This window comes from Crinia signifera, chromosome 4 (assembly GCF_055691185.1).
Source record: "Crinia signifera chromosome 4, ASM5569118v1, whole genome shotgun sequence".
In the NCBI taxonomy this organism is placed as follows: Eukaryota; Metazoa; Chordata; class Amphibia; order Anura; family Myobatrachidae; genus Crinia; species Crinia signifera.
In genome coordinates, this window is record NC_139220.1 from 231,503,157 (window position 1) to 231,519,629 (window position 16,473).

Sequence of the window (16,473 nt, forward strand, 5' to 3'; positions counted from 1 at the left end):
AAGCACTACAGCAGACAGCGACACCCCAGGCAGGGAAGAGGAACTGCATGGGTTTTCAAAGATGGCAAGTGCTAGAATGAACACCTAGTGTACACTATTATCCCTCACTTAAATGCAAGGTACACTATTCTCCAACAGTTACATGCAGCGTACACTATTATCCCTCATTAAAATGCAATGTACACTATTATCCCTTACTGACATGCAATGTACACTATTATACCTCCCTAACATGCAACGTACACTATTATCCCACAGTAACATGCATTGCACACTATTATCCCTCACTAACATGCAATGTACACTATTCTCCCTCACTAAAATGCAATGTACACTATTATCCCTCACTAACATGTAATGCACATTATTATACGGTACCTCAGTAGCATGCAATGTACATTATTATACCTCAGTAACATGCTGTGTACACTATTCACCCATAATAACATGCAACGTACACTATCCTCTCTCACTAAAATGCAATGTACACTATTATCCCTCACTAACATGCAATGTACACTATTCCCCCACAGTAACATGCAACATACACTATTATCCCTCACTAAGATGCAATGTACACTATTAATCCTCACTAACATGCAATGTACACTATTCTCCCACAGTAACATGCAACGTATACTATTTTCTCTTTCAATGGTCCTGGTGACACAGCTCAACACTGGGATGTAGGAGGGTCCGAAGGAGCCAGGCACCTATCCTAAAGCTTTAGAGGGTAGGCTCCTCCCCTACTGCATCCCTGGACTCTTCAGTTCGTGTTAGGTGCCCACTGGAGTGGGTGCTATTCTAAAGGGCTGCGGAGCAGCCGAAGAAATAGAGTAGTTAGGGGATTTTTATTATTTTATTAACTGTTACCCTAGCTAGGTAGGCACAGTGTGAGGATTTTCATAGTGAATCCTCACACTGCTAGCGCAGCAGGAGCTGACAGAAGCGCGTCCTGTCAGCTATCTGTGCACAGGGTAGACACTGTCTGGTCTCCCTGTGCTGCGCTCATAGCCTCTATTAAGAGGCTGCCTGGGCTCCGGAGTAGCCTGAAACCGGCTCCACGTTTAGGTGGGGATCATGGGGGACAGGCGCTCCGTGATGGCGGCGGCCATTTTATGCGGAGCTTACACGCTGAGCTCCTGACTGAGAGGACAGCAGCGCTGTGACAGGCATGTTCCAAGTGGTCCCCATTTGAGGGGGAGACACTGGAACAAGGAAATCCTACCTAAGGAGCGGCTAGCTGGGGGTGGTTGGCGCCAAGAGGTCACGGACCCCGCAGCAGCAGGGACTTTTGGTCTCTTCCTTCACTCTGACTTTGGCGCCTTTCAGAACGCTTGCAGCGGAGCTGAGCTGGCTAATTGATCCTGGCAGAGTGACTTGGATTTCCTGGGCATCGCTTCCCCGCAGTTGAAACCTACAGACAGCTAAGTGACTGGGTGCATTGACTTTGTATAAGCGCTTGTACAATTGTTTGCACTGTGTATATTGAGATATATATATATTTTTCACTGGCATCATGTCTGAGCATCAGGCTGTGGTTTTGGGGGAGGGAGCCCTTAGTGCACTGAGCGCGTGCAATGTTTGCACACAAAAGTTTGTCCCTGAGCAGATGGCCAAGGGGGGCTTATGCATTACTTGCGCTGATGTGAGACCCATGGGCAGTGAACACCATAGGGCAGAGCAGAGTGAACCTGCGTGGGCCAGTGCCCTAGGCAGGTCTGTAAACGCTTTGGTGCAGCTTCTGGACAGGCAGAGTGATGTGCTGGTAGAATCACAGAGACCTATGCCATCATCTCAGCAGTCGTCTGGCTCCTTGCCTCTTACCCAGGCAGATCCTGCGCTTATTCAAGTGATACAGGATACTGCAAAAGGGATCAACAGATTCAGTGAAATACTGGACAAAATGGATGATGTTGCAGGGACCCCTAAAAGGTCTTATGCTATACCTAATGTGTTAGAGGAGGAGGAAGGAGAGTATACTGACACACCCTGGGACCAGGGTGATGATTTTGAAGAGACCTCTGCTGCAGGTATAGAGGATCTCATTGTAGCTGTTAAGCAGGCGTTAAAACTGTCTGTTGAGGATAAGACCCCTGTTAAGGGTGTTTTTAAGCGACAGCGGAAGGAGGCTGTTACTTTTCCCTCAGATGAGGGGTTACAGGAACTATTGGAAGGGGCTTGGAAAACCCCAGATAAGAGGCTACAGATGCCTAAAAGATTCCTTAGTCTGTACCCCTTGCCGGAGTCTCATTCTGAACTCTGGGAAAAAGTGCCGGTTGTGGATGCTTCTGTGGCACGTTTATCAAAAGCTACAGTATTGCCTGTACAGGGTGGTGCAGCGTTTAAAGATTCTGTGGATAAAAAGCTCGAGGGAAACCTCAAAGCTATTTTTGAAGGGGTGGGGTTTACCCTGCGCCCCCTTATTGCTTCAGCCTGGGTCTCTAAGGCCATTATAGAGTGGGCTGGTGAGTTATGCACCATGCTGCAGGCTGACCCTGGCGCTTTGCTGGTAGCAGAAAAGATTAAGGCCGCGGCAGAATATGCGGTGGAAGCAGAGGAGGAAGCTCTTAAAATGGCTACCAGAGTGTCCACAGTCTCTATTAATGCCAGGAGAGTACTCTGGCTTAAGGCCTGGGAAGCGGACAATGAGTCCAAAAAGGCCCTAGAATTGTTAGCTTTCAAGGGAAAGTTACTTTTTGGTTCTGAACTTGAGGAGATTATAAAACAAGCCACAGGCGGCAAGAGTACGTTTCTGCCGGCCTCCTCAACAAAGCAGTCATCCAGATTCGCTGCTTTTAGGCCGTCCTTTCGGCCCTCCCCTAGAGGTGGTGCGTCCTTTCGGGGACAGTCGTTCAGGGGAAGGTTTCAGACCTCCAGGGGCAAATCTCAAAGGTCCAAGTTTGGCTCTTTCCATAAGAAGCCTGCCTCTAAAGGAGAGGATAAACCCTCCGCATGACTGCCTGGGGATATGCCCGGCAGGGATAAAGGTGGGGGGGCGTCTCACACACTTCAGGGACGCTTGGGCTTCTCTAGACCAGGATACCTGGGTCTTAGAGATTATTACCCAGGGTTACAAAATCCCTTTCAGAGGGCGCCCTCCGAAGAGGTTCATCCCCACACCCATACCAAAGCAGGCGCTCCTGCGCACAGCTCTTATGAGAGCGGCTCATTCCCTTTTGGAAAAAGGGGTGGTAATTCCGGTTCCCAGGGCAGAGTGGAAGAAAGGATTTTACTCCACGCTGTTCCTGGTGCCCAAACCAGACGGGTCTTTCAGACCAATACTAAATTTGAAGTCCTTAAATGTTCACCTATGGGTAGACCATTTCAAAATGGAGTCCCTACGGTCAGTACTCCTGAGTCTGGACCAGGGAGAATTTTTGGCGTCCATGGATGTCCAGGACGCATATCTGCACGTTCCTATTCACCCGGAACATCAGACGCTATTGAGATTTGCCATAGGAGAACTGCATTTACAGTTCCGGGCGTTACCCTTTGGGCTAGCAACCGCACCAAGGGTATTTACAAAAATAATGTCTGTGATGGCGGCAGTGCTGAGGCTCAGGGGAATCACAGTAATACCCTATTTGGACGATCTTCTGTTCAAGGCGGAGTCAGCAATCCTGCTGCAAAGTCACTTGAGAGAGGCCATCAGTTTTTTGCAGGCTCACGGCTGGATTTTAAACTTACAAAAATCTCAGTTGGTACCATCACAGAGGATCCAGTTCTTGGGAGTCATACTGGATACCCATCTCCATCGGGTATTTCTCCCGGAGATAAAGGCCAGGGACTTGGTCACCCTAGTTCAGGAGATTCTCAGAGCTCCGAGCTTGTCAGTATGGAGGTGCCTCAAACTCCTGGGGAAAATGGTGGCGTCATTCGAAACGCTTCAATTTGCCAGGTTCCACTCACGTGGAAGCTAGTGTTTTTGTTAGCAGTAGCATCTGCTAAGAGGGTGTCAGAGCTGGGAGCCTTGTCATGCAAATCTCCCTTCTTAATTTTTCACGATGACAGGGCTGTTCTGAGAACAGTGCCGCAATTTTTACCGAAGGTAGTTTCTGCCTTCCATTTAAATCAGGAGATAGTTCTACCTGTGTTTCAACCCCCAGAGGGTTCCAAGAAAAGGGACAAGTTGAAGACTTTGGATGTTGTGCGTGCCTTACGCATATATGTGGACAGAGTGAAGAGTGTTAGGAAAACTGACACTTTATTGGTACTGTATGACGTACATAAAATTGGTTGGCCTGCATCTAAGCAGACCATTGCTAGGTGGTTGCGTTCTGTGATAGCCTTTGCATACACCAGAGTGGGTAGGCCTGTACCGGCCAGAATAAATGCGCATACCACCAGGTCAGTTGCCACCTCTTGGGCGGTCCGACATGGGGCCACAGCTGAGCAGGTTTGCAGAGCTGCCACTTGGTCATCTGTTCACACATTTGCCAAATTCTATAGATTCCATGAGTTCGCGTCGGAGGACGCATCATTCGGGCGAGCAGTGCTGAGAGCTGCAGACCTGAGCGTACCCTCCCAAAGGACCGGCTCTGGAACGTCCCAGTGTTGAGCTGTGTCACCAGGACCATTGAAAGAGAAAAAGGGATTTTTGTAAGAACTTACCGTTCGAATCCCTTTCTCTGATATGGTCCTGGTGACACAGCGATCCCTCCCTTACGCTCAGTAAGTATGCCAGAAGTTTCATGATGTTCATGTTAAAATGGTTAAAAGTTAACAGTTTTTCTGGTATAAAATGTGCATATAATATGTGCAGGCGTTTGTACTGAGTTAATGTATTCCAGTGGCTTTGAAAGATTGAACTGAAGAGTCCAGGGATGCAGTAGGGGAGGAGCCTACCCTCTAAAGCTTTAGGATAGGTGCCTGGCTCCTTCGGACCCTCCTACATCCCAGTGTTGAGCTGTGTCACCAGGACCATATCAGAGAAAGGGATTCGAACGGTAAGTTCTTACAAAAATCCCTTTATCCCTCACTAACATGCAATGTACACTATTATCCCTCACTAACATGCAATGTACACTATTATCCCTCACTAACATGCAATGTACGCTATTATCCATCACTAACATGCAATGCACACTATTCTGCCTCACTAACATGCAATGTACACTATTATCCCTCACTAACATGCAATGTACACTATACTCCCACAGTAACATGCACCATACACTATTATCCCCCACTAACATGCAATGTACACTATTCTGCCTCACTAACATGCAATGTACACTATTTTCCCTCACTAACATGCAATGTACACTATACTCCCACAGTAACATGCAACATACACTATTATCCCTCACTAACATGCAATTCACGCTATTCTGCCTCACTAACATGCAATGAACAATATTCTGCTTCAGTAACATGCAATGTACACTATTCTCCCTCACTAACATGCAATGTACACTATTCTGCCTCCCTAACATGCAATGTACACTATTATCCCTCACTAACATGCAATGTACACTATACTCCCACAGTAACATGCAACATACACTATTATCCCTCACTAACATGCAACGTACACTATTATCCCTCACTAACATGCAATGTACACTATTCTGCCTCACTAACATGCAATGTACGCTATTCTGCCTCACTAACATGCAATGAACAATATTCTGCTTCACTAACATGCAATGTACACTATTCTCCCTCACTAACATGCAATGTACACTATTCTGCCTCACTAACATGCATTGTACACTATTATCCCTCACTAACATGCAATGTACATTATTATACTTCAGTAACATGCAATGTACATTATTATACCTAAGTAACATGCTGTGTACATTATTCGCCGATAATAACATACAATGTATTCTATTCTCTCTCAGTAACACTATTTCAGACTTGCAAACAAATTTTTATTGAACTGGAAATAAAGGGTTCATGGCATCTGAAATTTCTTTAAATAATTGTATTTTTTTTTTGATAGCACTCTAAGGGCTGCTGTTGCCCAAGTAATGAGGTTGCTAGCCCATGTGTAGCACTTTCTCCTATGCAGCTCAACAGGTTGCTGACAGTGGTGGGCATACTAAGGCCCCTGCCTTTCCCGACATAACCCTAATAGACGTGTACATTTAATATTTTCTTCTGATTTACCTGAAGAGCTGTTTATTCATAATGTAGATTTTGTCTATTGATCTTCTTATTGTTTTCATAGGCTAAATTGATAGAATTCAGCCCACTGAGAGCGACGGATGTGAAACTCCCCACTGGAGCCGTTTTTGTCATTGCCAACAGCTGCGTTGAAATGAACAAAGCTGCAACAGCTCATTTCAATATAAGAGTTGTGGAGTGTCGCCTTGCCACCAAGGTACATTAGCTGCATGATAGAAGGCGTGTGGGTTCATAGAGACAGAATTGCTGTGATGTGGTTGTTGAAATGTTGGACAGGCCTTACTTATAAGCTATGGATTTAATAAGCAAATACAACCTTGATGCCCTGCGCCCAAAGACTGCAGCCCAGAATATACACAGTGATACTGCCCCCTAAACACTCTAATACACAGAAAATTAATTCAGTTTGCTTAACTTCTTAATTTAAGTTAGACATGCTTACATTGTGAAAGAGTCTTAAAAACCTAAACTGAGGCTGAAAAGTGTGAAAGGTACATAGCTCAAGTCAAACACTGTAACTACATGAAGTTGAAAATATGTAATAATAAACTTTGAGAAATCAATTGCAATGACCCTAGACACCAAATGTACTAAGCCCAAGTGGGCACAGGACATAAACCTAAAATGGGCAAAAGAAGGGTTTAGATACCTAGGGGTCTATCTCCCTAAAGACATAACATGCCTACATGACTTAAACATAAACAACGCTTTAAACCAACTAAAAAAAGAGATCAGGGGCTGGAAACATCTGAAATTGTCATATACAGGGAGGTTGAACTTACTAAGAATGATATCATTACCCAGACTGCTGTACCCTCTCCAAAATTTGCCTCTTCTGTTAACACAGAAAAACACAGTTGAAGTAAATAAATTGTTCCGGGATTTTATCTGGAAAGATAAGAAGGCAAGAATCAGCCTAATTAAGATGCAACAGAAACGAAATAACGGAGGTTTTAACTTCCTCAATGTGACGTGGTACAATCAAGCAGCTGTGTTGAGGCACTTGAGGGATTGGATACAGCAGTCAGAAATCTACACAAACACATCCTTAGAACAAGAGTTTATAGGGGATATTAACTTGGTTAATTTCCTACATTTAGAAAAAGCAAAAATAGACCCGGAGATATTGAGCAACCCACTATTAATGTCACTGAGAAAACTATGGTTTATCCTAAGAAAAAGAATGCAAATAAATCCATACAAATCACAATTTATAACATTCTTACAAAATCCAGATTTCCAGGAGGGAAGGGCAGGCAACCCATTTAAAAATTTGAAAAGCCAGGGGATAAGCCGAATAGAACATCTGGTGGATGTAGAGGGGGGCAAAGCCCTGACATATGCCCAGGCGGTAGGTAAATATGGTCCGTTCACGACGCACAATATTACATTTATACAGGCCCAACACTATACAAAGCAGGTATTACAAAACTTGACAATAAGAGACCTGAATAACCCCCTGGACATATTATTAAAAAAACAAGTTCCACATAAGAAAATCATAACAGCTCATTATAAATTCTTATACCAGCCTTTAGATTATGACAAAATAAAAACAGGCATAACAAAATGGAAAGAAGTACTTCCAAACATATCATTAGAAAAATTAATAAAATCACTCGAAGAATCAGTAAAAACCATACCAGCTATAATGTACACAGAAATGTTCTATAATATATCCCACCAGACATACTTAACATCAAAAAGGAGGTTCGAAATGGGAATAGCTCCAGATTGTAAATGTCTAAAGTGTGATAGAGTGGGGGCAGATTTGTTTCATTGCCTGTGGAAATGCGGTCAGATTAACAAATTTTGGGGGGAAGTGTGGCAGTTCTCCCTAAAACTACTGACACACACGTTCCCACTAACCCCAGAGTGGGCTATCTTTGGGATAATAGGGAGGGAGACAAAGATAGCTAAGAAGGAAAAAAAACTGCTACTGGCAATTTCAGCTGCAGCCAGGAAAAGCATTCTCCACAGGTGGATAGACACATCTGCTCCCACAATGAAACTCTTTGAAGAAAAATTAATGTACATATTCCGTATGGAATGGGTGGAGGCGACACTCCAAAAGGAAAAAAGGGTGAAAGAGCTCTTTGAGTCATGGGGAGCTATCATTGAAAACGAACCAACTACAATAAAGATACATTTAAGACAATGCTTTCAAACAACAAGTTGGTATGAAGCAAGAGTAGCATCGAATGAAGATCCGATAAACATCATAGACAGTTAGGCAATTAAAAAAAAAAAAAAAAAAAAAACATGGCTCCGTAACGTTTTATATGATTTGTTGTATGATTATTTTGTAAAATTTTGTATTATTTGTTGTATGTTTATTGATCTAGTTTTTATGAGTTTGGATTAAACTTATGATTTTCTCTCTTAACGGAGCACCTAATGAACCAAAGGAACAAATAAGGGGAACATAAAGCAAACTAAAGTAATTGTTATAGTAAATAAAGGTGGGAAAACGGGGGCCAGCCAATAGACCGCATCCGGAAGGACATAACAAGATATAAGATAATCTGGGAGCTCCGCTCAGAGAGGAACGTATAGGGGCAATGATCTAATTCTCTAGCCATAAGTGTATATTTGTAAAAACAACGGATGTAATGATATGAAAGCTCTCTCTTAAAAATGTAAAAATGTATAGAGGAATCTGAAGAGAAACCTCGTCGACTAATGTATCAATGTACAATTCGCTTCAAATACGTTAATAAATAACAAATGGAAAAAAGAAAATATGTAATACAGTACCTACAGCACATCTCTACAGCTCACACAGTCTTCCTGGTACAGTACACAGGGAAGTTTGCCATGTTTTACTAAATAATCCTGTATACATGCAGCTAGCACTTTTATAGCCTTTTTCTTTCTACATTTATTGGAGCAATATTTTGTAAGATGAAAGTCTGACCAGATTGTTCTATTGGTTAGATATACTCTTCAACTGAAAGTATCTAATACAATAAGAACTGCAGGACTATTATTTCTTCAAAACGAGGGATTTCTTGCATTCCTCTATGTATATCTGACTCCCACTGCAGCCTCAACTACATGATTTCCAGCTTTGACAACCTGTGATATTGGTAGTATTACTTGCCGAGCAAAGCTGGGGCTATGGCCCTGTTTACTGCTTTTTGTTTTCTATTGAACACGGGTTGAACCCAGGCCATAGCGCCTATACCCCTTTCGCACTGCACCTGGTCCACGGTTTTTCCTGGGTTGACTCGTTCACACCTCTGTCTGCCTAGCATGTTAGGCCTACAGACACAAAACCGGCGGTGGTTACCTGGACTTGGGCTGAATGTCCTGGTGGGACATTTAGCCTTCCATCTCATCCTGTTTAAGAACCCATCGATGGCAGAGCACTGCCCAGGATGCGGATCAGTCACTCCCCAAGGTACCTACTAACCGAACCTGGAAGAAGTAGCCTTCTGCCTTATCATCTTCATGCTGTTCAGAAGCCCCACCACTCTTTTTTAGAGGAATTGATGACACAGAAGAGGACTACTGCCTGTCAGTGCAGCCTCTCTGTGCAATTCCTGCCTGGAGAGAGAGCTTGTATGCAGAAATAAATGGACAGAGCATCCGCAAGCAGAAAAGACTGAGCCAATCAGCAGCTTTAAAAGTTTTTTCGGTACTTGTTTCCTAGCACGGTCACAATCGCGGGCATCGTGTGTCATTTTTAGTGGTATACGACGTGACCGACGCGATGCCCCCGATTTTCCCATTGAAATGCATTGAAAATAGTCAAAATCGCGTTGGTCGCGTCGTATGCGGCTAAAAAAGCCTTAAATGGTCCAGACGCGATGCCCACGATTTCCCCATAGGAAACAATGTTAAATGGCTCAATGTACCCGCGATGCCCCCGATTTCTCATAGGGAACAATGTTAAATACCTCAATTTCACCAAATCATCATAGGGAACAATGGTAAATGGGCCAGAAAGCCCCAAAAACACCCCAGAACAGTGAAATGTCCCCCCAAAAGTATTTTACGCCACCCCACGATCAACGCGAACCTGAAGCGTGGCCGCGAGGGGCGGCGGTACGTGTCCTCCGACCTTTTCATACACCCACTATCCACATCGGCGTGGAGTTGAGAATAGAATAGTGTGGCGAGCCACCGAGCCCGAAGCGTGGCGAGCGGACGCGGATACCTTTACAGGTAAACGCGTCCCTTCGCGGGATTCACAGGTATCCGCGTCCGCTCGCCACGCTTCGGGCTCGGTGGCTCGCTGCGCTCGCCACACTATTCTATTCTCAACTCCACGCCGACGTGGATAGTGGGGGTATGAAAAGGTCGGAGGACGCGTACCGCCGCCCCTCGTGGGCTCGCTGCGCTTGCCACGCTTCGGGTTCGCGTTGATCGTGGGGTGGTGTTAAATACTTTTGGGGGGACTTTTCACTGTTCAGGGGTGTTTTGGGGGGTTTATGGCCCATTTAACATTGTTCCCTATGATGATTTGGGTAAATTGACCCATTTAACATTGTTTCCTATGGGAAATCGGGGGCATCGCGGCTAAATTGAGGCATTTAACATTGTTCCCTATGGGGAAATCGCGGGCATCGCGTCGCGACCATCGCACCTGATTTTTTAGTGCTTGCGATGGCAGCGATGCCCCCGATTTTTCCTCACGATGCCCACGATCATGATCGTTGTGGCCGTGCTAGGAAACAAGTACCGTTTTTTTCAACCTGGGTCACACTTTTCACACTGCTGGCAATTTTGACAGATATATTAATAACACTGGCAGTCACCCAGGGTAAAGGCCCCAAAAATTTGAACCCAGGTAGACTTTTTCACACAATGAAAGGACTTGGCTTGCCCTGGCAATAACACATATTTACATCTCTGTGAAAGGGGTATAAGAAAAACTACAACCATCCTTCACAAGACAAGAACATGCATTCATCTTGGGGAAAATAATGTTTTAGTTGACTTTTATTGGCATACACTAATTGACCTGGATAACTCTAATTAAGGAAAAATTAAGTGGACACTGCCAATAAAATGTCATTATAATTCACTATAGCATAATCTAGATATGACAATTTGTATGTTTTTTTTCTCCTCTTTACTTAGTTCATTACCTTTGATCTCAATACTGTTTTGAGACTGTAAATACAGTTTATATCATTCTTTAAAACAATTGTGAGACAGGAAACTAAAATGTATACAGCAAACAATGTTTCCAAGAAATGCCAGAGATGGGTAATTGGTCTGCATAAACATATTGTGTTATATTTTGGTGGTAATTTGAAATTGTGTCTTTTGCACATGCATATTTACGGATTGGACAATAAAGATGTTACAAAGCTTTACATACCATTTAGGCTCTTAGTCATAGTGCATTTGTTTGCTATGTTCTCTGCCTGAGGACCAGATACATTACTTTTGCTGGACTCTGATATGTAACCTAGAGTAATATCAAGGTTCTAGGTATATTTAACGGTCAAGAAATACTAGCCCACCAACCAGCATCTGTTTGACCTTGTTTTTGGTGGGTCCCTAATACCATGTTTCAGAAGCTACAGTGCTAGTGAGTTAGTAAGAAGCTACACAGATGCTATGCTATGCTGTATATAAAATGTGTTCAATTGACCTGTAGCAAAATACAGTATGAAAAAAAATGAAGTTTACGTGAACCATTTTCTTTGCAAACGTTAACAGGTTCCCCATACTTCCTTTTAACACTAATTTAATGAGAGGTAGCAAAAGTGTAAACTACTAATAAAGAACCAGTGGATCTCGACAGACCCATCATCCATGAGTTTGGTCTTCCCCAGAATAATATACCTCTTTCAGAGAGACGTTTCTCTGCAAAATTTCTGGAAACATGGATACCATATATACGTACTCTGTCGGTCCCTCTGAAGGAGGCTTTGAGAAATTATTTCCCAAATACAACTTGGTATATAACCGAATCACTGAATAGAAAACCCCCTTTCTAGGGACATGGAAAGTATTGTAAAGCTTATGTAGAACATTAATGAATAATGGGTCAAAAATAGTATTACTGTCTTTTTTTCCCTTCTGTGCTCTTTCAGTGGATAGACAGAGGAAACCCTCGTAAGAGCAATGGAATAGAATGACAGAAAAGATGGTTACTTAATTCTTTGGAATGTATTGTGAAATTTTTAATTCAATGTCAAATAAAATTATATAAAAGGTTAAAAAAAAAAAAAAAAAACAGTGGCATATCTATAATGGGTGCATTGTGCCCATTTTTGTAATTACTTTTCCTCTGGCAGTCCAGTGGCAGTAATGCTGCTAAAATCGTCGGTAAAATGGCACAGAAGCCATTTTTCCATCGATCTGAGCATGCGCAGTGGACTCTGAGCTCCCTCTAGTGCTCAGACTCCACAATCGATGTATAATTTTTTTAGAGACTCGTAAATGTCTAGTAGGGTCAGACCCTACTGCTCCAGCCGACCCTGTTGCTGCTTCCAGCAGAGCCCAGCCAGAGGAGGCTGCACACTGGCCTTCTCCTCTCGTAAGACGCTCCTGTAAAGAACAGCACTTAATTTATAGTACATGAATGCATAAGAGCATAGCCTAAAGCAATTCATATGTGATAGTAATAAACTGTTAAAAACACACTCTGAACAATTAAACTATAAGGGGGATATCCTATTTGTTGAAATGAAACACGAGGAGCGAAATATGGGAGTTCTTCGCAATTTTCTCGATATTTCACGGATTTTTTTTTTTTTATGGGGTATCCAATTAGATCTTCCGTGAAAAAATACCTTTTCATGCGAAAACAAACCGTTTTAATTAAATCTGTGGTGTTTCCCTGTAGCAGTCCTGATTTTGCTTTGCCTCTCTGAGGCAGGTAAAACTAAATACTGATAAGACGTGGCTCGTACTGGGTTAGCGGGTCTAATAGGATAACCACTTGTAAGTATAGTGGATACACAATTTAACCAGCAATAAAGTATTTTTAAGCATGTGTCCCTTATACAGTATGTATAGCTATTGTGCTTATTCAAAACAGTAGCTTTGATATCATATTATCTACAAACCATACAGGGGTATAAGTACCTACAGTGCAGCACATGCTTTGCATTGGGGACTAGGGGGCCCACCACTGTCCAAACCTGCAATGATTTTGCTCCAGGTCTGCTGCTGCTGAACTATCATGAGCAATGTTAGACCAATGGTTCAGCACTGGTGTACAGCCACATCAGCTTTCCATCTGAGCTGGATTCCTTCTTATAACTATTGATCACCGCTGCATACTGCCTCTAATTCAGACTGTTGCAAATTCATTCTGCCTCTTCCCCTCACCCACTGACTCTCCCCGTCACCCTTTATATCTTCAGTGAGCCTCTGCCTCTCTCCAACACCCGCTGCCTCTCCCTGTTGAACTATATCTCTTCATTCACCCTCTACACTACTTTTCTCCATCACACTCATCTATGTGCAGAATAATATACATAAAACACATATTGTTGCCCCACCACCCACCACACAAGTCGCTGTGTCCATTTAGAGCAGTGGTTCCCAACCCTGGTCCTCAAGTACCCCCAACAATGCATGTTTTCCAGATCAACCAGCAAGTGCACAGGTGTACACATTATTCATACACATTTTAAAGATCCAAAAGTGGAGCTATTTATTTCACTTGTGATTCTGGGGTACATTTATTAAGCTTGGTGAAGTGATAAGGTGTCTGGTTTTTATCACTGGTCAATCCTACCTGTCATTTTTCAAACCAAGCCTGTAACTTCACAGTTAGGAGCTGATTGGCCAATAATAAAAAAACAATTTATTATTTCACCGAGCTTGATAAATCTTCCCCTCTTGAGTGGAGACCTGGAAAACATGCACTGTGGGTTCTTGAGGATTAGGGTTGGGAACCAATGATTTACCATGAGGTTTTTTTTATTTATTTTTTAAAGTACATACCCTTGTAAATTTTTGTTAAAGAATGAACCAAAATAAATTATCAGATCTTTTTCCACCGTAATATAAATAATATTTTTACTGCAAATAATAAAAATGCAGAAAAATTTTGTTAAGAATAGATAATTTTTAAGGTTTCGAAGTGAAAATTAAAAAACAAATGTTCAGAGTTAATCAATCTCATTAAACATCATGTTGAAAAGTACTTAGCATTTACTTGCCACCAATAAAAATGGTTGTTATTAGCCCCAAATAAAGATCATCTGTTCATGTACTGTAGGATCTTCCTCTATTTTGTTCGCTGCATCCTACAGGGTAAATGTTTTGACATGTCTTTGCAGGCTATGGCTAACCCAATAAACTGCAACCAACTGAACTGTGCTACAGTAACAGGAGAGAATAAAATGGTCAATGGGCAACAAAGAAAACAATCAGGAAAGAATTATAGAAGGGCCTGTGGGGATATTGAAGCATTTACATGCAAGATCAGTTTCAGGGGTTCAGAAAGGTGACATATTCAAACACAAATATTTTTTTACATAAATGTTCTATTTTGCAGTGTATAGCCGCTTTCCTCATTCATTTCTGAATTGATCTAATGAGATATGACAAGGACATAAACAACTAATAATTTCTATAACAAATGTTTGTGTTGTGTGAATGTTTAACCTACAGCAATTATGTGCAATCATGGTAGATAAATTGCTACATAGAAATAGTTCCATTAACCACCAGTGCGTATTAACATATTAAAAAGAAATAGATGAAATGCACACTTATATGTGTGTGTGTTTGTATGCAATAGCGTTTAAGGCTAGTGTGAGGATTTCAAACTTATAAAAAAAAATCATTGAAAATGCACAGTACAGCAGACAGCAGCGGAGGCTCTGCGCGTCCCCCGTCCAACCTCCATACTGACTGCAGGACGCTGCAGTCCAGAGGTTGAGCTTCCCCCATTGCTGTAAATGTTTTTTTAATGTCTTTCTTTTTTTTTGGGGGGGGGGGGGGTCATTGTCAACAAAGATCCCTAATTTTGCTTGCCATGCTTCAGGCCTGGCGCTTCACTTGGCACCATTCACCATTCCCAATGGTAATCCACGTGGATGAAAAAGTCCAACAATCGAAAAAAAAAATGCGAAAAACTCCTGTTGAACTTTTTATGTGTTTAATATTGTCATGTCGATCTTTTACATGTGTCAACCTTTTGTCAATGTCTACCTAGTGCATACCAGTGGTTCGCAACCTCAGCCCTCAGGACCCCCCAACAGTTCATGTGTTCCAGGTCACCCTGCAGGTGCACAGGTGCACTCATTATTCACGGACACATTTTAAGATCCACAGGTGGGGCTAATTACTTCACTTGTGAGGTTCTGAGGGCAAAATTGAGAACCACTTATGTAGACCTTTTGGTGTCGACCGATTGACTGCCTATCTAGATGTGTAGACCTTTTAACCGCTTTCCCTTCTAAGATGGCGTTGAGAGCATCTTGTAAAAAAAGATAGAACAATCTGTTATCATGTTAATTTTGATTTCTTTTTATTCAGAGAGCATATGTGTTTATTTCACGTATATTGCTATTCTTTGTAGAACTTTTCCTTTTCCCTGCCCATTTTTGTTCTGCTCAAAGTAAACGAATTACTTTTATTGGATTTAGCAAATTGGAAAGGTTCAATGTCTCATGATTTCCCTCAGTTTTCATGCCTGACATTCTCACAATGACGAATCACGGGCTGCCCAGTTTTTTATCACAGTGAAATTGTAGCTCAATTAATAATGTTGCATGAAAGTTGAAGAAAACACTGGAATAAAACGAGTCCTCTAAAGTTGTTATTAAAACATTAATCGTTAACATTTGCTAGAAATAATAAAAGCCGTGGCATTTAATCAATGTAAACATATGATCCTTAAGAAACAGTTTGAAAAACTATGGGCAGACACTTGTCAAGCACATGTGTCTGAGGAGTGGTTTTAATGTCTGATCTGTCTTTGATTTTTATACTAAACACTGCAATAATGATACCACAATGTGTTTGCTATCATAGGTTTAAGATGGTTGTGTACATGTCGTACTGGTTATAGATTAAGGTTTTATTAATGTACAGGGTATTCTTTGTTCTTTTATAATTAAGAAAATGTTTAATTATATTATAATGATTTAAAAAAAAAATTGTTTGTTTTTTACTTGCAGTTTTTGATAAGAGAATCAGTATTACTTTTTGGTGTGGTTGCTTCTTTTTTTTCCTAGTCTGCCTTTCTGTTACTTATGATGGGCATTGTGGGCGTCTTAACGTATAGGCACACTGGGCAGCTGCCTAGAGTTCCACTAGAGTTCCACATTTTCGTGTTGGGCAAGTGGTCAGACGGAGGTCTGTCATTATCGGCAGCACTGATATTATAGGGGCTCCAGTAAGTGCACTGGT

The 16,473-nt window shown here is 42.1% G+C and overlaps 1 protein-coding gene across 1 annotated transcript in view; it reads left to right on the forward strand.

Annotated features, from left to right (window-relative positions):
• Positions 1-16,473, forward strand: part of GALK2 (galactokinase 2) — a 166,561-nt gene that overhangs the window by 128,110 nt on the left and 21,978 nt on the right. The window contains exon 7 of the mRNA XM_083183955.1: positions 6,182-6,334. Coding sequence (XP_083040081.1) covers positions 6,182-6,334 — 153 coding nt within the window. The remainder of the gene's footprint in view (positions 1-6,181; positions 6,335-16,473) is intronic.